Source organism: Microchirus variegatus, assembly GCF_963457635.1.
Source record: "Microchirus variegatus genome assembly, chromosome: 10".
In the NCBI taxonomy this organism is placed as follows: Eukaryota; Metazoa; Chordata; class Actinopteri; order Pleuronectiformes; family Soleidae; genus Microchirus; species Microchirus variegatus.
In genome coordinates this window covers 13,209,971-13,235,621 of record NC_139811.1, presented here as the reverse complement: position 1 = coordinate 13,235,621, position 25,651 = coordinate 13,209,971, and the positions used below count along the sequence as shown (strand labels likewise).

At 41.7% G+C, this 25,651-nt stretch overlaps 2 protein-coding genes across 4 annotated transcripts; one reads left to right on the top strand and one right to left on the bottom strand.

The window, feature by feature from the left end:
• Nucleotides 1-12,901: 12,901 nt before the first annotated feature.
• LOC310932474 (zona pellucida sperm-binding protein 3-like) lies at nt 12,902-15,011 on the top strand (the record flags this gene model as incomplete). Its single annotated transcript, XM_083895800.1, has 7 exons — nt 12,902-13,285; nt 13,402-13,517; nt 13,609-13,733; nt 14,099-14,276; nt 14,372-14,489; nt 14,585-14,670; nt 14,927-15,011. 7 exons carry the CDS (start codon nt 12,902-12,904, stop codon nt 15,009-15,011), a joined length of 1,092 nt encoding a protein of 363 aa, XP_083751926.1.
• A 2,948-nt stretch (nt 15,012-17,959) lies between these two features.
• On the bottom strand, nt 17,960-25,192 carry LOC310932948 (BUB3-interacting and GLEBS motif-containing protein ZNF207-like). Of its 3 annotated transcripts, none has more exons than XM_083896361.1 (11): nt 25,084-25,192; nt 24,659-24,785; nt 24,321-24,459; nt 23,867-24,046; nt 23,321-23,396; nt 23,095-23,219; nt 22,272-22,426; nt 22,011-22,103; nt 21,048-21,275; nt 19,039-19,180; nt 17,960-18,610 (listed from the first exon to the last, which is right to left on the bottom strand). In XM_083896361.1, the coding sequence occupies exons 1-11, from the start codon at nt 25,122-25,124 to the stop codon at nt 18,447-18,449; spliced, it is 1,470 nt and encodes a 489-aa protein (XP_083752487.1). In that variant the 5' UTR covers nt 25,125-25,192; the 3' UTR covers nt 17,960-18,446. The 3 variants fall into 3 exon arrangements, with proteins under 3 accessions (XP_083752487.1, XP_083752488.1, XP_083752489.1); XM_083896362.1 differs by having other exon boundaries at nt 23,149-23,219; XM_083896363.1 differs by lacking the exon at nt 22,011-22,103 and having other exon boundaries at nt 23,149-23,219.
• Nucleotides 25,193-25,651: the final 459 nt, after the last annotated feature.

Below are 25,651 nucleotides of genomic sequence, written 5' to 3'. Positions count from 1 at the left end.
GAACAGCTAGAGGAAAGAATTACAGGCCATCTTAAACATTTTCAGGTTTTAGAAACCATATATGGTATTTTGCTGATTTTTCAATAACATCTATTCAGGGGGTGGATTAAATGTCAAGCCTTAGACCAATTTAAATTGGTAGTTGCTGTATTTTAGCTTTAAGCTGCTCCTGTTTCTAAAGAATCCAAAGATCTTTACAGTGGGCAAGGCTAAATGCCGACTCTTCCAAACCTTTTTTTTAAATGGTTGCCGTTAAACAAAGACGAAACCAAAGATGCAAGATGGAGGTAGCGGCAGACCGCGTGTTCTCTGAAGTCTAAACTTGAGGAGTAAAAAACAAGGATGTTTTGCTGGACAGGGAACAGACGAACATACTGATCTGAGATCTGCTTTATCAATGCAGCAGACATGTATTTTTTTTAAATATAAACGCATTGTGAAAGAAAGCATTTTGAGTGTGAATATAACGAATGCATGAATTTATCAGCTTGTACATATAGTTCGGTCTTCTCTCCTCCCCCCCTCCCTCAGGTGTTTGGTTGACTCTCAGCTACAAGATTCAAGGTCCGCCTTCTTGCCCAGGACACACGACGACAAGCTCCACATGGTCATCGACGCCTTCAGGTTTCATAATGAGGAGAGAGGACAGGTGATTTTACTGAGATCAACAAGAGTAATAATCTGTGTTTATATTTAGTATAGTTTATTAAACTACCTCTCTACCCTTTGATAGCTCTACATCACCTGTCAGCTGAACGCTGTGCCCCTGAATGATGCCGAGGCCCCAAACAAGGCCTGCACTTCTTTAAACGGAAGGTAAGTGTTGTCTAGTGTGACATGTCAGGGGATGCAACAATGAGACACCATGTGCTTAAAAGAGAACGTGAATGCTTCCCAGGTGGCGCTCGGCTGACGGTAATGACTTCCTGTGTGGCCAATGTCAGAGGCCGAACGAAGCCGCTCAAACTCCCAGTAAACCCAGCAGCCATGCCAAGTTTGGACCTCGTGGGTTTGGGAAACCAGACGGTCAAGAACCCTCATGGAGAAGTGGACTGAAGACCACAAAAGGTAAGATTTTGTGATGCCTCAAACTACAACCAGCCAATTTGCAATGAGGGTTTACCACTAGATGTCAGGCTTTACATTTGCATGGTTTTGGACTTTGTGAAGCTGGAGACTTGTGTCGTGTCTTTTCTAGTGTGGAAACAAGAGGCACTTGTGGGTCCAGTGCTGGTACTGCCAGGTAAACCGAAAACTGTGCCTCTACCTGTGGAAGAGCTTCCTCTTAAAATGGGCAGACCTACAACCTATGGCAGCCAATGGAGGGGTGGGACGAGCAAGAACTTTGGTAAGTTTAAATTGTAATTTTAAAAGTTGGATAGTTTTGTCTATAAACGGTTTGATGAAAAATCTCTTTTTCTTAGGTTCAAGGAACGGCCTGCTTCCTGCTCAGTCTAAATTTGACCAAGTCATGGAGAAGGATGACAAAAGTGAAACGGCTTTCACAGGTAAAACATGTCTTTAAGAAAAAAAATAATTTAAACAGTTTACCTTCTAACATGTGACCGTTTATTACAGGTGTGGAAAATAAAGTGTCTGCAGAAAACGTGGCTCCTGAGGTTGCACCAGAACCAAAGGATGTGGTGCCAAACGATAAAGTCACAGCAGCTCCCAGTGACGCCGACACTGGGGTTAAACCGGATTTGCCGTCTTCAAACACAACTGCTGAGCAAACTAACCTTTCAGACGCCACTGTCTCAAAACAATAATAAACGATTAAACACTGACTGTTTTTGAGGGGTTTTTTAATACACACAAATGGCTCTATACACTTGTTTCTCTAAAGCTGCTCATTAATCCATGCAATATCAAATGGTATTGCTTAAAATGTGTAATACTCAAAAGAGGCAAATGCAGAAAACCTGCTTGTGTACTTTCCATTACATAAGGAGGGGGTTAAACTGGCTGAGCAACTTAACTTTGAGTAATGGTTTTGAGGTGCTCTAAATCTATATTTGTAACCTGTAGATGTAATACTCTGCCAAAAGGTCACAAACCTGCACATTGAGTTGGTACTGTCCTATTTTGTACAACTGCTTTAACTCGGGTAACATTGAGTCTGGATGGGAGTTAATGGTGTAATTTTTCTGATTGAATTTTATAATCACTTGTGGATATCTGAGGGTTCTCAATCATCAGTATTTGGCTGCAGGCAACTGGATTTGAGTTAAATAGAAGACTTTTAAAAATCCAGCAACTCTAGCATGGATACGCATGTAGAGACTCCATGAAATTAAAAGGGTTTATAAAATGTCTTCATAAGAATTCTTCAAATTTGTTTCCTGCTTCAAAGACGGAAGTACATAGTTCTTGTATGAACAATTTCCTGTTTTAGGGAACAAAACTTTAAAGTATAATATAAAGCATTTTTTCATACATTACAAAATGTAGCACACAAAGTGCTTTACATATTTACATACATATACTTCCATCCCACCCAGACCTATGAGAGGCCATTTGAGAAATAATTCAGTCTTGCGCTCACGTGTTACATCATAGTCTCTCACAAACGGTGCTTTAGTCACGTACATTTACTATCATATTCTCTCACAAACAGTACTATAGTCACATACATTTACTATCATACTCTCTCACAAACAGTACTATAGTCACATACATTTACTATCATACTCTCTCACAAACAGTACTATTGTCACGTACATTTACTATCATACTCACTCACAAAGAGTACTATAGTCGCATACATTTACTATCATATTCTCTCACAAACAGTACTATAGTCACATACATTTACTATCATACTCTCTCACAAACAGTACTATAGTCACATACATTTACTATCATACTCTCTCACAAACAGATATAGTCAGTTACATTTACTATCATACTCTCACCAACAGTACTATTGTCACGTACATTTACTATCATACTCTCTTTCACGCTATTATGGATGCAACAACATGATAGTGAATGTATGAGACAATGATATGCAGTATATGCAAGTATACTAGTATGTGTGAGGGAGTTTGATTGAAACGGAAGTCAACTTGAATTTCCAGGTTCTAATTGGCTTATCAGGATGTCTCTCCAGCCGGCTCTCAAGGACAATGTCCTGCCTCCTCTGGAACGCGGTAGATGAGGAAATGCGGTGGATCTTCAGACCTGGAGCAACAGGTGTATCAGGCCGGAGCTGATCCTCTCCTCCTGTACCTACTGTAGCCTACATCTGACAGCCGTCAGCCACATGAAACACTCGTCGTCGCGGGCACAGTTTACAACAAACTTTTTTTTTTTTTCTTATTCAATCTCGGGCAGAGTGCAGCGGCTCTTCACAGAATGCGAGTGGGATGATGCTGCATTCAATACAACTGTGCTATGTAGTTTATTTATTTAAAATTTGAATTTGCTTTAACATGGTTTCCTCACTGTATCGACACGTTAAACCACACAATACACTCTGACAACATCAATAAAATCAAATAAAACAAGAGTCCATTACAGCAGGTGTCCTGGCAAAGTAACATTTTCTCTTTAGCAAACACACACAGATACACATTCTTATCTTTAGCACACACACACATACACATTCCTTCACACAGGTACCCCATTCATATATGCACACCTCCCTAACACTTAAATCTTAATACACATAATCCTCTTGGCACCTTTTATTACACCTATACAGCTCTTACACAGAACAGACCAGCCTGGGGTCCAAGGTCAACCAGCTGCACACACACAGCATAGAGCCACAACAATATATCTGCAGAATTCTCTCATCTTCCTCAGAGCCATCTTAGACCTGCCTCGGAGCAGTTGTCTTCTGTTGTCTCTCTCTTTGCGCAAAGAATAAACCGATGCTTCAGCCAGTTGCTTTTCCATCCAACTTTATTTCCACATCAGACATCTCAGACCAACAATTGCCACAACAATTTGGGGGCTCGTCCGGGATCCCTCGAGTGATCGTCTGGGAAGGAACGGCCGGTGACTGATCATCTTGAGACCAAAATCATCTCAACCTCCAACCTCACTGCTTGAGACGAAGGAGGGCCGACCGAGAAGTTCCCTGATCGTCACCGAAGGGATCCTGCGAACGCAAAGGGAGGCATTTCCCTGAGACTGTCTGGTGAGAGAAATTTTATTTTAAAGAATTAAAGTTGTAAAACTCAAACAAACAGGGATTAAAATTAAATCACAATTATAATTTTAATTAAAATTAGCGTTTTTCTGTGTCCCAGAGTATTCTGAATTTCAGGGTATCCCAATTTGTGGGAGATATTTCTACTTGCCAACCAGCAAGTTTCTGAATATATACTTCAGAGGGTTTTTTGGTCCTTTTAACTGGGTTAAAGGATCGTACAGCACAGAGACGTCTGTGGGTGTGAATAAGGAGGTAAAAGTGTACACTGCCTAGCTCAGGAACATGGGGAACAGATTGACTTCCCAGCCTGAGGGGCCGATAGTAGAGTTGATGAGGAAGAAATGGGGACAGAGAAGCGTTAATCCATTGCGCTGCTGGAGCACGAAATATGGGTTCCCAGAGAAAGGTTCATTGAATTTAACAAAAATTAAAGTACTACAGAAGGAGTTGGAAGAAAAACGGGAAGATCTCCTAATAAGGAGATGGTTAAGAGGTAATAAAGTGTGGAAAATAAGTGACCAGCTAGAGGAATTGGCAAAGTGGAAATTTGAAGCTGCACTTAGAGAGCAGACAGAGGAGGAGAAAAGAGGAAAATGGATGGAGAAAAAATTAGAGGAAAAATTGACTGAGAGAATGGAGTCTGTGATTAAGAAAATGCCTGATATGTTACATGAAAACACGCACTCGCAGCCTGTCTCTTCTGCACTTTATCCACAGCTCACACTACTGGCCCATCACCCGCTGGATCCCGACCTCGACGCCTGTCCACCCCGACAACCACAAGTGGCTCTACCGGTGGAGCATTTGATTCAACCACCACCACCACAACCACAGGGCGAGCACGTGATTCCTCATTTCGTGATTCCCCGACATCCACCAGCGTATGAAGCGGCACTGGGCGGCGCACATGGAGGACCCTTTCCTTTCTCGCCACAATCACAACAACAACAACAACAACAACCCATTCCCCCTCAAATTGCCAAAAAAGAGGAACCATCGGTCACGAGAGGAGGCTGTACCTACAAAACCATGTTAATGCCTCAGCAAAGTCAGCCTGCGGTAGAAGTGGCAGGACAGGACGACAGATATCCTGTGCTGGTTTATCGACCATGGGGGCAGAAAGAAATTGCAGCAGCAGCTGAGTACCTGCCTGATCCAGCTGAAGGAGGAGGTGCTGCCTTCAACACAGAGTTCTTGGCGTTCTGTGCTGATTTCAGGCCTGCAATGCCTGAAATCAGACGCATGTTGGAGGCACGGCTGAGCACTCCGTTGTTTCACAAAGTGTTGCCACATCTAGTGAGCAGAGAAAGATGCGAGCACAGTGTCTGGGACAATAACGCCAACGAACCATATGTCAATAAAATAACGGAAATCGGCAAGATCGTTATGGACGCATGTCCATATGTGATTGACATGGTTAAATTAATGGAATGTGTACAAGCAAAGAACGAAAATGTTGACACGTATCTTACTCGTCTCAGACAGGCATTCAAAATGTACGGTAATATGACCTGTCCGTTAAATTACGAAGAAGACCAAGTAAAAGGAATGTGGGAAGGGTATGTCTGTGGTACCTTCCTGCATGGACTTCGGCCAGACCTAGAAATAGCAGTGAAAACCTCATGTGTGCAATTCAGACAAGCACGACTGAAAGACCTGCTGATTCATGCGAAACACGCAGAGGAGCTGGCCGAGGAGAAAAAGAAAAAGATGCTGGAGCAGAGGGAAGAAAAGAAAGAAGAAAAAAGAGACAAAAAGATGCATGAGATGTTCACATCTGTGTTTCAAGCCAATCATCAGAACAGACAAGGGGGGTTTCAGAACCAACAGGTCAAGAGAAGGCCTTACAACAATAATAAAAGAGACAGAGAAAATCAGCGTCAGTCATTTCAACCTGACGTTGGCCGCGACATCTGCTTTGTCTGTGGAGGAAAAGGCCATTGGGCCAAAGACTGTGGAAATCGGAGACGCCGAGGTGCGACAGTGGATCAAAGGAGACGTGACCACCGTCACAGCCAGGGCTCGTTTCCTGCACTGCCACAATCACAATGACTGGAGGTGGTGGACAGCGGAGAGGGAGGCCCAGTGGAAGACAAGCCTGCAGAACACACCGGAGACAGGTCATGCACCCCACACACACACTTGCACGCTCATGCAGTGAAGAAAAGCTTGCTACAGATACTGATGATGATACACATATACACTGATGACACACATAGCTGCTAAACCTCTGACTGATCCTGACATAGGTGTTTATGCTCTGTACGCTAAAAGTAACGCACAAAAAATTTCCTGCGTACACTCTGAATGTCGATGGTAAAGATATTGAGCTTTTGGTTGATTCTGGTGCAACACACTCGTGTTTGAAGATAACTGACTTTGAAAATGACACCCCTAGACTAAGCGGCAAACACACTTTTTATTCAGTCAGCGAGTGGGACATGTGTGAAAGAAGATTTCACCATTCCACTTGAATGCATCAATGACAAAAATTTGTGTTTTCATCCATTTTTGTTGTCAGCTCATTGCCCTGTAAATTTATTGGCCAGAGATTTGATGTGCGATTTGGGCATCTCACTCCTCTCAATGCCGGCTGGTGTTGAAGTCCACTCTACCTTAGAATTAAGTAACAACTTAAGTCTAAACGCTGTTAGTCCACAAGCTTGTGAACCATGGTTCGAGTATGAATGGAAACTCACAGACGAATCTGCATGCAAAGCTGTGATTAAAGATGCACGTGCATGTGTTTCACCCACACAAACAGTGTTTGTAAATCCTCAGGATTTACGTTGCATTGTTTGTGTCACAGAGACTGATGACATAAACCTGGAGGAGAGTGTAAATGAACACACTGCTGATGTCATTGGAACACACACACTGTGCTGGGACTCTCATAACAGCTTCCTGCTCGTTGATCCTACGTCATCACAAATGGCGTTGTTTTGTGACCCCGATGTAACACCACACATTTCACTCTCTTGACATGAGAACAGTGATTGGAAAGATGTGGACATCAAAGCTTCCACATGTCAACATGCATGTGACTGGCAGCCTGTGAATGAACATGGTGTACAGTATTCTGCGTCATGTGACGTATTCAGAGCTGCATACGCAATTACGACTGAGGCAAAGCGCAAACTGAATCTCGTTCCAAGTGAAATGACATCAACTTCTCGTTCATTTCTCTCAATGGAAGAGGCCAGTGCAATTCCTGAATTGGCAAAAGTCCCACAATCACTGTGGGAAAAACACAAATATGATGTTGGCTTAATCAAAAATTGTGACCCTGTCACTATCATTCCTAAATCACACTACAGACCATGCCAACAGCAATATCCTCTAAAACAAGAGGCTATTGAAGGAATAAAACCAGTGTTTGAATCTTTACTGGAGGCAGGAATAATAATTCCATGTGACAACTCTCCTGTACGCACACCCATTTTTCCTGTAAAAAAAAATCAGAGATGAAGGACAACCCACAGAATGGCGTTTTGTGCAGGATTTGCAGGCCGTGAATGCTGCAGTGCAACCACGGGCTCCATGTGTCCCAAATCCTTACACAATTTTGTCCCAGATTCCTCAGAATTCATCAGTGTTTTCTGTTGTTGATCTTTCAAACGCATTCTTCAGTGTCCCTGTCGACAAAGACAGTCAATTTTGGTTTGCCTTTAACTTTGAGGGTCAAAGTTACACTTTTACACGGTTGTGTCAGGGTTATTGTGAGAGTCCAACCATCTATAACAGCAGTCTGAAGAGAAGTCTTGATTCACTCACTCTCAGTCCTGGCTCTGCTTTACTGCAGCATGTTGATGATTTGCTTATCTGCAGCCCCACACACGAGCAGTGTCTAACAGATACCATCGATCTGCTACAGCACTTAGCAGCAGAAGGCCACAAAGCAAGCCTGTCTAAACTTCAGTTCTGTCAACCGGAAGTTTCATTCTTAGGTCATGTGATCAATGCCCAAGGAAAAAACATTGTCTACAAAACGCATTGAGGCAATTCAGAAAATTCCAAAACCACAAACAAAGAAACAAATGATGTCATTTTTAGGGATGAGCTCATATTGCAGAACTTTTATTCCTAATTATGCTGTTTTGGACAAACCACTGCGTGACCTCAACAACAGTCACCAAAATGCATGCGCATGCCAGATTGACATGGAACCCTGAAGCTGAGGAGGCATTTCTTAAAATGAAATTAGCTCTCCAAACTTCTCCCACTTTGGGATTGCCTGATCCTATCAAGCCATTCACGCAAAACTGTGGATGTCAAGGACAGTTGCATGACTTCTGTCCTTTTGCAAGCTCATGGGGGAAAACTAAGGCCTGTAGCATATTTCTCATCAAAAGTTGATCCTGTTGCTGCTGCACTTCCCAGATGTCTCAAAGCAGTAGCTGCAGCTGAGAAAGCTTGTACTGGCTTCAAGGGACATTGTGGGTTATTCTGATTTAACACATGCTGTGTCTCTCCTGCTCCATGAACAGAAAACCTCACATCTCTCCACAGCTCGCTGGCTCAGATATTCAACTGTGTTGCTTGACCTGCCTGACATTACAGTTAAAAGATGTACTGTACTTAATCCTGCTACACTTCTTCCTGTCCCAGGTGATGGAGAAGAACATGACTGTGTTTCTGCTGTTTCACAGGTGTGCACTCCTCGACCAGATTCAAAGGACGTTCCTTTGACTAAACCTGACATGACTCTTTTTGTAGATGGTTCAGCATCACGTGATGACGTTGGACAGAACAGAGTTGGATTCTCTGTCTGTTCACAATCTGAAGTGTTGAGATCTGCAGCTTTGCCCTCTCATCTGTCTGCTCAAGCAGCAGAATTAATTGCTTTAACTGAAGCATGTAAAATAGCTGAGGGAAGTACTGCCACTATTTACACTGATTCACGTTATGCTTTTGGTGTTGTACATGACTTTGGTGCTCTTTGGAAAGAAAGACATTTTTTAACCTCCTCAGGGTCACCTATTCGTAACCATGTGCTTGTTTCCGACCTACTGGCAGCCATTTTGTTGCCCTTGCAAATTGCTGTCTGCCATTGTCCCGCTCACACAAGTGGCTCAGATACTGTGTCTCTTGGGAATGCGGCTGCAGACGCGGCAGCCAAGGCCGCGGCTCTGCTCCCTGTTCACGAAAACAGTCATTTTTGTTTGCATTCCAGTCGACACTCACACAGATTCACTGTCTGAAATGCAATCTTTTACCACTCCAGCTGAAAAGACTTTGTGGGAATCTAACGATGCTTCCTTTCACAGCGACGTAATAAGCCTTGTCTCCCAAAACATTTCTTCCCATATTTTGCAAAATTGACACATGGGTTGGATCATGTGTCGAAGGGAGGGATGACATCAATGCTAAATGAACATTGGTTTTCAAAAGGCTTTTCCAGTTTTGCTGATAAGTTTTGCCGTTCATGCATGATCTGTGCCACTAACAATCCAGGCAAAGTCCCAACACAACAACAGGTCGCGCACCCACCACCAGATCAACTCCACTGCACAACATCGAACCTGGAGATTGGATCCTCATCAGAGAACTTCGACGAAAGCACTGGAAACAAAGACGGTGGCAAGGACCATTTCAGGTACTACTCACTACGCACACAGCAGTGAAAATAGCTGAAAGAGCTACCTGGATCCACGCCACGCACTGCAAGAAGATTGATCAAACGCCCTTTCAGTGCTCACACCACACCGCACTGCGACGCCCCTCGCATCGAAACCCCGAAAAGACAAGGGTACCGTCAGCGCCGTCGAATAACACAGAGTGAGTGTACGCCAAACGCTGCTCACACTGACACAGGTACGAGAGAATACACAATACTGACGAGTTACACCTACACACACACGGTGTAACCAACATTGCCTCATCGATGGAACCACAACAGCATCCCTGGCAGCGCGGACAGTCGCCATGGCGTCGCTTCAAGCAAATTTTGCGGCATGAGAGAGATTTTGGTTTGTGTAGCGATTCTGTTTTTGATGTGTGTACTTCCTATAATATGGATGGACAACCATCATGTTGTTGAGAATTCAAATGATGTTGATGTACCTGACCATGTGACTACTTTTGACACTCACCCCCGACATGTTAATCGCACCAAGAGAGCCTCTGCCTTTCCAGTTTCTGCTACTGAGCAGCGTAAACACACACGGAAGCTGGAGAGAGAACCTGATTATGATGGTGATTATCATCACTATCGTACACCTACCGAATCGATCAGAGAACCAATTGTTGACCAACCGACTGACCTTCTATTTAGCTCACTTTCATCTGACGGACTGACGGATGACTTTTTTACCTTATGATCCACCTCATGTTGAAGCTAGAGTTGCCTTAGCTCAATGTCATGATAACACTGCATGGGCCCTTTCTCTACTGCAAGCTAAGACATTAGACGTAACAAATTGCTGGATCTGTCAACATGTTGGAGCCAGAATGCACATGACCCCGCTCACACATAGCATGTATGAGTCAAGTCTGCTAAATGTTCCCTATTCTGGAGAGTGTTCTATCCCTACAGCCATGGCGTCACTACTCTATTTAGGACATGTTATGATAGATGTAACTGATCACAAATTGCCAGTCTTTTTTTCTACACACCCTAATTGGACATGCACTGACCCTAAATCAACCACTTCATTCCTGTCATTGTCTGTTCCCCGCAAACGGGGCGACACATGCCTCTGCTCAAAAGTGGGGCTCAGTTTCTCCTGGTTGGAGTGCATGTAACACTTCTGTTTTGATAAGCACTACTGATAAAGGTATGGTTTGTGCCCTGGGAAACAGCACTTCTGTTTTTCCCTGTCCTTTTACTCCACCATTTGGTTCATTCGGAGCGATGATGTGGATTTGTGGCAGGAAAGCGTATCATACTCTGCCCAAGTCTTGGACAGGATGTTGTTATCCTGCTATGGTTACTTCTCGGGTCACTATACATCCACATCCACACCCAGAGGAAGAAACACCTCCCAATAATCGCCAAAAACGATCTCTCAACTCAAGTATGGTACAACGGCTACAAAGCAACTGACCCTTGGTCAACCCCTGGGGAAGCTGCAGGTTTATCTTTCATAGCTCCTTTCGGTGTAGCGGTTGCCCTGACAAAAAATTAATGGTGTAGCACATCAAGTAGTGGCGCTGGCTAACGAAACTGAAGATGCAGTTACTATGCTTAATGAGGAACAGTCACACATTCGTGAAGCCGTCGTCCAGCACAGGCTTGTGTTGGATATCCTCACAGCAGATAGAGGGGGGGGTTTGTAAGATGTTACACTCGCAGTGTTGTTTCTACATTCCTGACAACTACCATAATCTGACATCTGTTGTTACCCAGATGCGCTATTTCGTTAAACCACCTCCGCCTGTCCCCGACTCCTTCCTGGCCTGGTTGACCTCATGGGGTAATTCATGGGTCACAGGTCTTGCTAGCATCGTATTTCCTATCTTGATTCCTCTGTGCGTTATCTTTTGTTGCCTTGTTCCGTGCCTTAAATCTCTTGTGAGTGGGTGGATTACCCATTCCTTTTACATGAAGGCCTCGGACAGACCCCAGCCCACAAGTAACATCGTCAATAACGTCACCATTGAAATTCCCACTCCAGCCATTCCTCTGACCCACGGACTGATTGACATTGTTCCAACCGGTCCTCTGAAGCACGGACGACGGTACGACTCTGACTATGATTGGGAAGACTACGACTATGAAAATAATGACTTGAATTATTAATTAAAAAAAGACTTCCCTTCAGAGGCTGATTCTGAAATAGGGCCACATCGGACGGTGTGGTGATGTTATCTTTTTATAATCTGCTTTAAACCTAATCAACTAATTTTTGCTTATACTTTAAGTTGAAAGGTTCATATACTGGAATACGTTTTAATTACTTTTAAGGACGTGTACCTTCATAAATTATCGCTGCCAGTCTTAATCAAATATGGTAGTGATGTTTATTTATGATGTTTGAGTTTGCATTGGATAATGCATTGATCATGATTTCTATTATTGTGCTTTGATGATGAGTTTCATTATTTTATTTTTATGTTTGATTTCTTTCAATGTGATGATGATTTTTTATTGTGGTGTTTGATTGATTTGCTTGTGTAATCATGGTAAGTTTATAATTGTAGTATGTTTTCCTGTTAGGCTGATTATGAAAATGTTCTTTTCCATTATCTTAATGATTATATATATATATATATATATATATATATATATATATATATATATATATATATATATATATATATATATATATATATATATATATATATACCAGCCTGGGGTCCAAGGTCAACCAGCTGCACACACACAGCATAGAGCCACAACAATATATCTGCAGAATTCTCTCATCTTCCTCAGAGCCATCTTAGACCTGCCTCGGAGCAGTTGTCTTCTGTTGTCTCTCTCTTTGCGCAAAGAATAAACCGATGCTTCAGCCAGTTGCTTTTCCATCCAACTTTATTTCCACATCAGACATCTCAGACCAACAATTGCCACAACAGCAGGTTTTCCTAATCCTGAGTAAATCAGTGATGACCTTCACCTGTGCACTTCAGGTGATTTGATTGGTCTGAACAAAGAAGTGAAGGTGACACAGGGAGGAAGGTGTGGAGCATCCAGAACTTCTGGGTCTTATTTATTAAAAAAAAACTTGAGTGACAGGGCTGAGCAGAGTTTTTATTCTGCGTTTTATTTTTCCCTGTTAAGAGGACGAAATAAGCACAATGGTGACTGCAGGTCACGCGGCCTCTCTGCTGCTGCTGCTGTCGTCTGCTTTTGCTGTAGCAGGTGCCATCCGAGCTCTAAAGGAAGGACTCCTGACAGATGCCGAAGGAAGGATATTTAAATCTGCTGCAGTAAGAACGGACACAGAACTCCTCAGCAGACCACAGTCCTCTGATGAGTCCTCGGTTCGTGTGTACTGCAACGAAGTGTCCATTGTCATTGTGATAAATGCTGACCTGTACAAAAATGGACGTCTTGTGTCTCCCGGAGACCTTTTTCTGGGGAAAGCCTCTTCGGAGAAAAATCAGTGCCGAGCTGTTGCAGTCAGTGACTCTGAATATGTCATTGAGGCTGAACTACAAGACTGTGGCTTCAAATTATCTGTGAGTTGCTTAAGTTAAAAGTCAAAAATAAGCTTTTGTTGCAGCCACGGTTCAAGTCTTTCGTCATGACTTGCTGCTTTTGTGAAAGTTCAGGTATTTTTCGCCCAACTCCATAGATAGCTGAGGATTCCGTGATCTACTCCAACAAGCTGATCTACTCCCCAGCTGCCAGTTACCATGGCATCACAAGGACGACCCATGCTGTTGTCCCCGTTTCCTGTCACTACAAAAGGTCACTTTTTAAGTCATTGTCTTGCATGGTGAGGACATGTTTGCTTTTTTGAGGAAGACTATGTCATAATGTCACAAAACCTTTGGAACAGGACACATTTAGTGAGCAGTTCTATGCAGCAGCTGCAGCAGCCGCCACCTGCACCTTTGACCTTCTCCCCACCTACACAGCAGTATTCAGAAGGACACTCCAGGTTCCTCTTAAAGCTAATGACCGGTACGTGTTGATTCAGATCATGGAGAATGCTTCACTGACTTGCTGTAGAATGTGTCAACGTTATTGAGAGCAGGAAGGATTGTGCTGCTTCTGGGCCAAAAACAAGATTAGACTTCATTTTTACTCATTTATTTTTTTTTACCATAGGGTTAAGTATAAACAATTAATCATTATTTTCTGGCATGGAGTATGAAATGATTCAATATGAAAATTATTCATCAAAATTATTTAAGTGCCAACAGTCGTTTTATTCTGAAAAAAACATTACATCTACTGTATATCAATGTCAATGATTCTGAGCGCTGCCTTTTGAGACTTCTCTTCTTGATGAATATGAATGCAATTATATTTTTGTCTCAATGTAGAGGACTGGACAAGAGAGAGGTCCTCCAATGTCTTCTACCTTGGAGACCTCATGCACCTCGAGGCATCTTACACTGGTCCTGATGCACGACAAAGACGGCTCTTCATCGACAGCTGCGTTGCCACCCTGACACCTGACACAACATCAGTGCCCAGATATGATTTTATTGAAAACCATGGGTGAGAGCAGCTCATTATACTCTATACTACAGCTCCACCTGCACTGTAACCAATGATCTTTGTTGTTGTTGTCTCTGGGGGGAAATTGTTTTCAGGTGCGTCACTGACGGAAAACAGAAGGGTTCAAACACACTTTTCAAACCCAGAAAGACCACCGATTCACTTCAACTGCAGCTCGATGTTTTCCTGTTCGACCGTGATCCAAGGAACTCGGTGAGCCGCTGATAAACAGCATTATTCAGCATGTTTTGGAAAAGCGATCGAGGTTTCATGACATTTCTGTGGCATCCCCTCTTTGATATCTATAGATATTCATCACCTGCCAGTTGAAGGCTACGTCTGACATGTGGAGGAGCAGTCCCATCAACAAAGCTTGCAATCACGAACATTTAAGGTGATTTTTGTGTTGTATTCAAATGTAATATTCAGCAGAGAAAACAGACTTTTTACCATACAAAGCCTTGAATTTTCAACTCGAAGAAAATAAAAATTCAAGCATGAGAGCTTGTGAAAGTAATGCAGAGCTTAAAAGAGCTCTGAATTAGATAATGAACTTGCAGCTCAAAAATGTCTCTTGCATTTTTAGGACAAAATATAGAGTACTGTGCACAACTGTAAAGCACTGAAGTGTGTCTGTTTTTTCTCCACAGATGGAAAAATGTGGATGGAAACATTGGCGTGTGTCAGTGCTGCGACAGTACGTGTCATGAACGGTCATTCAGAGGTAAGCTGTGAGCTTCATGTTTGATCAGTAATGTTGTGTATCTCACTTTTGCATTTATGTGCAGACATCTCATGCTAGCGTTGTTAACAGAAATTCTTTCAAATGTTTCAGATAGTACCGTTTGTGACTCTGTGACTCTTGGACCTTTGATGGTTTTTCCCGGCAAGTAAGCAGAGAACAATTATCTGGAAAATAAAAAGCAAACTTTCACTGTCTTACTCTGTTCATGGTGGCAATAAAATCATTTTGACATGGATTTTAGAGGCTCTAACACCCATTTTTGTTTGTTTTTTTATGAGATTGTTTGGTGTGTGTTTGTGACCCAAACAGCAAATTGACTCAATATCTTAATACAATTCTGAAATTGACAAATGAAATAAATATAAATAAATAAAAAAAAGGTTTGTTTTAATAACCCTCAAATTAAGAGAAAATCCAAGTCTACTGAAAATTTGAGTCTCGTGGAGAGGCAAATTTACAAAATGTGTCTTTGTCCAAATATGATCCTAACCATATATACTGGTAGCATTTAGATTTTGCATGGTTTGATTCCCGTTAATGACAGTATAAACCCAGAGCAGCAAGTTAATGCATGTAAAGACGTCATAAACAAAAACGTTCCACTTATCAAACAGCCAAATCGGGCCTTGAGACTATACTTTTCAGATACAAAATCTGAAAAATGAGGTGAATGGTTTCTTCACATTTGGGGTAGTTTGAGGAAATTTAGTTGCTCATCACAAATGTGAAACTAGTTTTTAAACCAGTCTGTTTTACTTTACATTGTTGGCCTACTAGTTATATGGTGACTCTACACACGTTTAAATTTGACACCTTTGTTACCTCAGATTTCACTTCTGTTTTGAAGCCATAAAACAAAGATATGGATGGGAAACACAGAGACGTGTTTGAATTCAGGAACTGGTTTATTCAAAGAAAAGAGTAGACCGTGAGACAGCAATCACCCAAATAAATTCAAACAATTCAGAGGATGGATATTAATACAAATGTTCAAAACTATAATTTTGAACATTTGGACACTTCCTTGCAGTACACACGAACCAAGAACTCATCAGAGGACTGTGGTCTGCTGAGGAGTTCTGTGTCCGTTCTTACTGCAGCAGATTTAAATATCCTTCCATTGGCATCTTTGAGGAGTCCTTCCTTTAGAGCTCAGCTGGCACCTGCTACAGCAAAAGCAGACAGCAGCAGCAGAGAGGCCGTGTGACCTGCAGTCACCATTGTGCTTCAGTTGTTACTCAATTCTTCCATAATTAACCAATTGGTGTATCATATTTAAAGACACATTTATAAAAGAAAACTTTTCTGATCATAAGAGAAGCACTATGAGCCCATACTTACTGAGGACCTGCTGTATAAATCTGGGGAATTATTGCATTTCATACAAATTCTATGCAGCAAAAGTTGTTTTGAGAAGTCGATCACATTTGGCAGTGGAAGCAGAAAAAATGTGTTGCACACTTCAGTGACTGAAAAGAATGAATGGCTGCCATTAATGTAACAATGATTACAAAGTGTTTTAAGGCTTTGTTGTTTTTCGATAAAGATCTCATGTGAGCACAAACAAAACACATGTGGATGGAAGTTAAAGGCGTGGCAGTGGTACTTACAGCGTTAACTAACCTGTTACTGGCAGAGAATCTCCTTCATGTAAGAAGTTAATTCAAATGATCAAGTGAGGGAAGCTGATGAAACAAACAGGATTAAGTGGTAAAGCCATTTTTACAAGCAACTGAAGTCATGTGTTGATTTAAAAAAAAAAAAAAATGAAATCCCAACACACATTCGATGTTTTCTGGCTGTAGGGTGACAAACTGCAACTGTATCTGGCATACAACATGACTTTGGACCAAGCCATCATTACCTGGGACAGTACACTGCACTGCAACTTTTCATTAAACCGCTATTGAATGCTTCATGATACTCTGACCAGTAAATAATGGTTCAATGAGTTTAATGACAGACCTGGTATTAACACCATAAAACAAGTTGGTGTGTGTGAGTGCGAGTAAGAGAAAAAAGGGATGTTATTGTTATGCAATGTTCGCAGCAGTGGCTGCAAATTAAGGTCAAGTAAAAGTGCTGATTAGGGTAAAATACTGTGAAACTACCATAGCAGTGATCCTTACCGAGGACAGACTGTGTTCATGCAGCTCAGACATGAGACCACATGCTTCCTAAAAGCACTTCTAAATGTGGTTTCTGTGATCAGATTTAAGGTTAACATTCAATCATGCTGGCCGTAGACATATTACTCTGAATGGATGTTAATACCAGGTCTAAACAGGTTCACAAAGCTCTTAAGAAAATCTATAATACACATGAGCAAACATGTCCAAAGGAAATGGTACCTAAAGGCAACAACACAAACAAGGGCCTTCACCAAACTTGCTGCAAGTTTGGGGACATATAGATCCAACAGCTTGTAAGCTGTGAGGGCCCCTGGTAATGAATGATAAGACAAAAAAATTATGAGACTTGCCTCAGGCTGAAACAGGGCTACACTGAGACAGGGCCTCAGACAGTCCCCCATGGTATTGCTACAGGGAGAAGAGAAATCTGGGTTTTAGCACTGTAGCCACTAGTGACCTGGATGACATGCTTCTGTACAGTGCACTCAGTGTTTCATGGGCCAGTTTGCCAGTGCCATGTACAGTGCATCAATTAAATAAATTCAATGTACTTATGGTCACAAGAAAACATAGGAACAATGTTTTAATGCCGACTCAGTTAAGTATTCTTCTATCGGCTTTCAGTGTTCATCTTCAAGACAACAAAAACAGTGACGACTCTGTAGTTTATTACCGAAGTACAAACCTGCTTTGTCGTCTCTTTTCTCCCTAATGTTCCGCAATAAAGAGTCTTCATTTACCCCCACATTTTATTACAATACAGTTTTACAACAATACATGTACTATTTCCAATACTTTGTGTTCATTAAATTATTAGCGCAGAAAAGAACAAATGCATAAGTCACTTGAAGCCCTCACCAAACAAAGTTGGGGACAAAAAGTCCAACAGCACTGTGTGCTGTGAAGGCCTCACTGATAAGCGTAAAACAGAAAGGTTTTTAACATAAACAACTTGCCTTGATAAAAGGGTGGGTACTGCCCATGTAACTCCAGCGCCTTCACAACACTACGAACCATATCTATTACACTTCTACACACCTAAATGAAACATAAGGAAAAACACCACAGAACAGAAATGGTTTGAAACAACAGTTAACACTCTTGGTTAAGTGCAGAGTAAATTTTTCCCATGCGCTCAGTGATGCTTTTATAGCTCTTTTGTTGACTGTTTATTCAGTGTCGCACCCTTATAGCTCAGTAGAAGAATACAGTGCGTTGTGGTACTACAATACCAATTCTGGACATTAGAAAAGAGTTGAGTGTCCAAACCTATTGTAGAGAGGAAGGCAGGCTTCAGAAGCGGCCTCCAGAAGACATGACAGGTGGCCTAACTCCCATGGGCGACCTTCGAGGTACTCCCTGGAAACCTGGGGGAAGCACAGGGGCGGCCGATCCGTATGGAGGTATTCCTCCTGGTATGTAGCCTGGCATCCCCTGTGGTGGACCGCCATACTGGCCTGCAACAACACAGGTTTGATGGCTTTCTGATCAATAATTAGAAGCAATACTTAAATGGCTTTTACCTAATAAGAAGTAGAAATGGGTATGACTATTTGCATTATTCAATATTCGTTTGATCATAAAAAGTCAATCAGTTAAAGCAAGTTTTTGAGCATTACAAATCTCAAAAACACCTAAAATTGTACAATTGTACAAACAATGTAAAGTATTTAGTTAGGACTACATGCATCTTGAAAACACTCCAAAGCTCAAAATGCTGTGGACTCCAGAACAGTTGCACAGGAAGATAAAGCAAATATAAATGTACATCCAGTAACTATTAATGTTAAAGCAGAATTCTGCGCTCAACATTTTAGTTTTAAAACCTACTAAAATGCCTAATAAATGATTATTTTTTCTGAACTAGAGGTAAAGGTGTACAAACTTGGTATTGGATGCCTCATGACGGGCTGCTGAGAAGATATCAAGCCCCCCATGGGACCCACTGATGGAGCAGCAGTAACAGTCACTTGACCTTGATGGGGAATACAGCGCTGATACCTGGGCAACTGAGCTCTCAACTCTTCCTACATGAAGCAAAAACAGGGAGCAATAATTTGACACTGATGTTTGGTAGCCAACACACAATAGTAAAAGAAAACTAGAAAATTCCGCCGGCGTAATTTCGATGGTGCCTGCAGCTTCCGGCATGTGTCGTCACGTGCAGGACCTTTGCTGGTAAAGTTGTACAGCAAATATGCGGGCACTTGCTGTTTAAAATGGCCGACTTCCTGTTGGGTCAAGGGCGTGTCCCTAAACATGTTCAGGACGGGTCCCTTGTCTTACATATGATGTTTCGTGCAGATCGGTCAATGTATGGCAACGTTACATTTAACTTCCTGTTTCGGGTGTTCCACTTTCTGTAGTGAGTTCACCTTCTGCAGACATGTTCAGGGCGGGTCTCTGGTCTCACATATAAAGTTTGAGGTCTCTACGTTAAAGTATGACGACACTGTGAGGTTCTAAAGTGGACTGGGTTCTGATCATGTTGTTGACCATTTCTCATGTATGTGTATGTGGAAATGGTTGCACAGTTTTTGGGGATTTTTGTCGCCATGGTTACTCAGAACACTTAGAAAAGTCATAGCACACCTTTCCCGATCAAACCGCACATTTTGATATAGGATGTGTGGGGTTTTTCCCAAAACTGTGGGAGGAGTTGAGTGTCAAAGTTTGTGGTGGAGAAGTACATTTAGATAGTTGGAGAGTGACAAGCCCCCCTAGCCCCTCCCCCCCTCCTCCTCACCTCACGCACACACGCACCTGTGTCTCTGTGGAAAACCTCAGACAACAGAGAAAACAGGCCCTTTTAAAGTTGTCATATCTCATGAACGGTAAATGATAGAGCTAAAATTCTTGGTTTGTGAGCGTCACAAGGCTTTGAGCAGCGTCCACATTTAATGTCGTAAGAAACGGGTGAGAATTGACCAAGTAATGACAGTTTTAAAATGTCCTGAACTTGACTTTTCAAAAAGTCCAAATCTAAATTTTTAACATGGCAGTCAATGGGGACCTTGACCGGAACTCTCTGCGCAATTAGGTGATTTGAAAAAAACCCGCAAGTCGTATGAAAATAAAAACAACACACGGGGTTAGCCAACAACCATAGCAACATTTTTATGTAAAAAATGTCTGTTTAAGTTGGAAATTGTGGGCAGGAGAGGAGTTTGTTTGGAGATTTTAAGTCAATAATGTTCTACTTCTCACTACAGTGTACACTCTAGCTACCGCCCACGCACGCAATACACACCCATTATAAAAATTAAAAACGTAATTTTATTTTGGCAAAACTTAAACTGCGATTGTGGAAAAACCGTAATATGTATCGAAACCGTGACTTAGGTGATAAAAGTCCCAAGTCTCGTAACCCGTTTAAAGTTAAAATCACGTTTCTACGTGAAAGTATGACGACACTGTGAGGCTCCAAAGCGGGCTTGGTTTTGTCGACTTGTCCTGTCCGTTTCCCATTCATGTCTATGTGGAACTCGTTAAGGGTTTTTCGCGATTTTTGTCGCCATGGTTACACGAATCCCTTATAAAAGTCATAGCACACGATTCCCGATCAAACCGCACGTTTTGATATAACTTGTGTCAGGGTTTTCTCAAAGCTGCGGGACGAGTTACGCGGCAAACTTTTGGCGGAAGAGGAAAATCAAGCGGAAAAAGCGCGAAGGATTATAAGATGTGCTTGCTCCGCAATGCATTTAGGCCTGAACTCTAGTTCTACTAGAGTTGAGGCCCTAAATGCATTGGGGTGCAGGCACCTAATTAAGTCAAATTTGAACACTCATTTTGATTCTATTTTCTACAAACTAATCTTCACATGACTCTCAAATTCAGCAGCTACTTACTGTTAAAAGTATATAGAGAGACTGTTCCTGCCAGACTACTTACCAGTGACAAATCCTCATCTGGGTGGATCAACTTACTGGTTGCACTGGAGGTGGTGAGGGTGGCGGGCTTACTGGTCATAGCAGAGGGAGGTTTGGAGACTGTACTGCTGCCAGAACTGGGGCTGACCACAGCTGCAGTGGCCAGAGTGTAGGCAGGAAATGTGGTCTTTGAAAGGTCAGAGGAGGTAGAAGGGGGAGGGTGAAGAGACCCTGACTCTGTCTGCTGACTCTGGGGGGGGGAGGAAAACATATTAGAGAGACTCTGATTTCTGAAGGCATTTAATTAATTGATTAATTGATTAATTAATTAATTAATTAATTAATTAATTAATTAACTAAATAAATAAATAAATACTGTACAACAAATTACACCTGATGTGCATGTTTAGCCATACCATGGTAAAATTGATTTATTATGACTGTCTCTGTCTCTTTTAATTTCATTTAAATAGAAGAAAGAAAAATTGTAAAATGGGTGATATAAGTACGACATGGATGGATCAATGTCATTGTTATTAGAAGAGGAACTTTGCATCCACATCTCACAAATTGTTTTTTTTTTAGTAGACTTAAGATAATCATATAATCCAAAACATGTTCATGGAAAGTCAGTGAATGGCAGTTGTGGAAATGTGGGAAAGTAACACTGATGTGTGACAAATAAAAAAAAACATCATCTTTCAGTAAAGAAATCTAACGAGCATGCGGTGATACAGGTGCCAAAGCAGTCCATGAAAACAAGAAGTCAATTTTACAATTTAGCATAAATCCAGTTTTTCAATTTGCAAACATAACAAAGAAATACCAAACATTTGTTTTCAGTTTCTACACACATGAATAGCTAGCGACTGTATCATTTCTTGCTATAATAGCCCCCAAGCCACAGGCAAAATATTCACAACTGTGTGCATGCCAATTGTAAAGCTGCAGGTTTTCAGAGTAGAGCTAACAGACAACTGCATACTTGTGTTGTGAAAGAGTTCAGAGCTTTAGGAGAGGCAGACTTTGGGTCTGCACTTGGTGAACCAGCACTTTTACTTGCAACCCGACAGCCCATCTGCAGCACAGAAAACAAGTCAACAAAATGCTTTCAATTACAGGACTGTCTGGATAAAGGTTCCTGTATATTAGCCTGTGTGATCACAAACGGCTAACCAAACCCCTCATTCAGCAGAAGAGGGTAAAGTTCTGCTCTACTGTGTCGAGCAAGATCAAATGTTTTTACCTGTCCAGCACTGGGGAACAAGGGTTTGGTGACATCAGGCTGGACTGAGGGAGCCATGGCAGCAGGAGCAGTAAATCTGCTTAGCATGTTCACAGCAGGGGGAACCTGGGCCAGGTGTGTGATGCCTGGACGGTGACCCACTGGAGGAGGCATGCCTAACATCAGAAAGAAATCAATATCATGAATTAGGGAAAGCAGGAGGAGCTAATGTCTGCAAAAACATATAGCAAGCACTTTTTTTTCCCAAACATTGAACATTGCAATATTCTTTCATTTACACATTTGAGTTGAACGTAGGTGTGAGTGTGAGTGAATGGTTGTTTGTCTCTACATGTGTGTCCCTGAGATGGATTGTCGACCTGTCCAGGGTGTACCACGTGTTTCGTCCTATGTCAGCTGAGATTGACACAGCACCCCCCCGTGACCCTCATGTGGTGAATAAAGTGGCAAAAGATGACACACCTCCTATATCTAATAAGCTACATCAAAGTAGTAAATTAGCTGTAGGAAGTCCGTGTCTCAAATGTTGTTTGACTCCTGTGTTATTTTGCAAATCACTCCCTAAAAACTATTCCATTTAAATCCAGAGTTTTCTGGATTTCTATCTTCTCTCTGGTCCTATAGTGCTGCTTTTAAAACCAAATGTGCAAGCCATTCTGCCCTTGGCCACGCCCACACAACCCATGCGTAGATACAAAAATTCAGAGGTACAAAACCAAGCACCACAACAACTCACACCTGACAATCCAGCAGAGATTATGTCATTTCTGGTGCACACACCCTCGAGCCTGACATGTGTAGTGTGACATGAGTGTAAACTAACCTGAACACAGAGTCATAAGTGGTTCCCCAAGAAGCATAGTGGCAGGGTAGTTACCTGGTGGAATGCCTGGAATCATTGGAGGTATCCCTGAACCTGGAGGCATCATTCCACCCATTGGTATCATCCTGAGTACATTAGGGGGGAAAAACGTGTTCAAAAATAGAGAAAAGGTGGGATTGGGATTAAAAACTGCAGTCTTGATCAACTGTGCCAGCCAAACATATACCCTGGAGGCATTCCATGGATTATAGGAGGCATTCCTGGCATCATTGGTGGCACACCTGGCATCACTGGGGGGATACCTGAAAAAAGAAGAGTAATTTTTACAAATTTAACTGTTACCACCTCTCTAATTAAATATCCAATTGAGCCTCATGTCAGTGCCTGGCAGGAGAAACTCCGAAGGATTCAAAGTGATTGAAAAGATTGAAAATGTGAGTGTCCTGTGTCTCAAAGCTGAAGCCCAGTGCCACACCCTTGCCCAGATTCTCTGGAGATTCTACTACTGTTGTGAATGTCCCGTAAGATATGAGTACATGTATTCAAATGGGTAAAAACAGTGTTTTAGATTAGAACATCATAATGTTTGAACAGCAAAACACAAATTAACAGGGAACAGTTCAGCAGCATATAACTATGTTTAGCTTTACACTGAGGCTCGATTAATAGAATAGCACCAGTAGCATTGCAAGATATTTGATTCATCGCATAATATTTAAGAATTGATAGATAAAATATCAAGATTATAAATAGATGTAACACTTTGATCCACCTGAGTAGCCTGGTGGCATCAATGGAGCTCCAGAACAAGGAGGCATTCTGGGTTGGGTCATGGGGGGGATGTAGCCTGTCTGGGTCTGGCCTGCAGCAGGCTGCTGGAAGGAGGGACCAGGCTCATCATCTTCATCAAACTCATCCGAGTCATCCTGGCTCTGCTTTTTCTTCAGGGTCTCTAAAAGTAGGCAGTAGCACTGTCAGTGTTAAATGGAGCCAAGACTAGGGCTGCAACAATTAACTCATTAATAATCGATTAATTGATCCCAACTACTGTGATGATCAATTGATATGCCATTGTTTACATTTTTCAGCTTATATTTAGTTTTTCAAATCAAAAAAAGGAAAAACTTAATATTATTTAAGGGCATACCCATTTTCATTTAATTTCCTATTCTTTATGGACGAAAAAAAAAAAACGAATTCAATGATTGAGAGATGTATGCAGATACCTTGATTCTTCTGCTCCAGCACCCTTCTTCTCTCCTCCATGTCTTTCTCTGGAATACCCTCCATGCCATATATTTCTAATTCAATATCTGTCCTTCCAGGTATTGCATTGGGAACTCCATCAATCGTCTCTTTGTGTACCTGTGTAAAAAGCAAAAAAGGCGAGATATTGAGCTGTTGTTTTTTTGTTTTTGTTTTAATCATATGGATGATGTATACTCCCTGGTCATATTATTAGGTAATAGGTGACCTAATTAAGAAACGTCAAGGTTCAGTCATAGGTCTAAGATTTAATGACACGACATTGAACAAGCAGGTATAACTAATATTGTTTCCCCACCTGCATACAGTGGATTGCGAGCCCAGGTCCGGTGTACAACTTTTTGTGACAGATGTGGCACTTGAAATGTTTGGCCTTCTGGTGCTGAATGAGAATCTTCTCATCATCGAAATCCCTGTTACAATACCTGATGCTGATGTAAAGAAAAACAGTGATAATAATAGTTATTTTACAGTTTTTTATACGTTTGTTTTTTTTACAGCTGAGTGGAAGGTAATGTATCGTTATTATCGTCAGATATGTCTCAACTTTAATTATAAAAACAAACATGTTCAAAGCCTTGTAATGTTAGCATTGTGAGCCTGCTGCTGCTTAACTATGCACATTTTTTTACCGTTACATGTTCACGTTAGCTTGTCAGTGGCATCTTAGCAGAGAATAAAAAACAGACATAAGGAGAATAGCTATTGCGTAGAAAAGGATACCAACACCAGGGTTTCATTTGCTTTTTCTTCTTTCGTCCCATGGCTGTTTTAGCTCAACGCTTGAAAGTCCAGCAAAACAACAGCTGATGCTAATAGAGTTACCCGGAGCTAACAACCCAACTGACAGAAGGAAGATGGCGTCGATCCTCATAGTGCGGCCCCACTGCGCCCTCAAGTGGCTAAAGTTAGAATCACTTCTGTTACCCGGTGGGTTTTCACATTAAAGGAATTTGGAGTTTTGGTAAAGCAGGTTTCAGGAAGGGCAAATAAGGACAAAACAATATAATCAAAACTTAAATGGGAAAATCAGAATAGAGCTGTTCAGGATGTGGAAACAATCAAAGTGCTATTTAACCATTCACGTCCCAAGCCATTCATTTTCATGTTATATCAATAGCTGGGTTTTAATACGTGAATTGTCTTTTTTTATTATTATTATGTAATTGTGACTTTGTATATGTGTCAAGCACAAAACTAACCCTTACCCCATTGAAAAGGCCGCAAGACACACTAACAGATTTAGTCATTAAATTAAGCACAACTCAAATGAAGAGCATCATTAGAAACA

What these genes read in the sequence shown, in the direction of transcription:
- LOC310932948 (XM_083896361.1), bottom strand. Translation starts at nt 25,124, where the DNA reads ATGGGACGAAAGAAGAAAAAGCAAATGAAACCCTGGTGTTG. An exon ending in TGTTCCCCAGTGCTGGACAG is followed by an intron (nt 22,104 to 22,271) that starts GTAAAAACATTT and finishes TCTGTGCTGCAG; the next exon opens with ATGGGCTGTCGGGTTGCAAG. An exon ending in TGAACTCTTTCACAACACAA is followed by an intron (nt 21,276 to 22,010) that starts GTATGCAGTTGT and finishes TCCCCCCCCCAG; the next exon opens with AGTCAGCAGACAGAGTCAGG.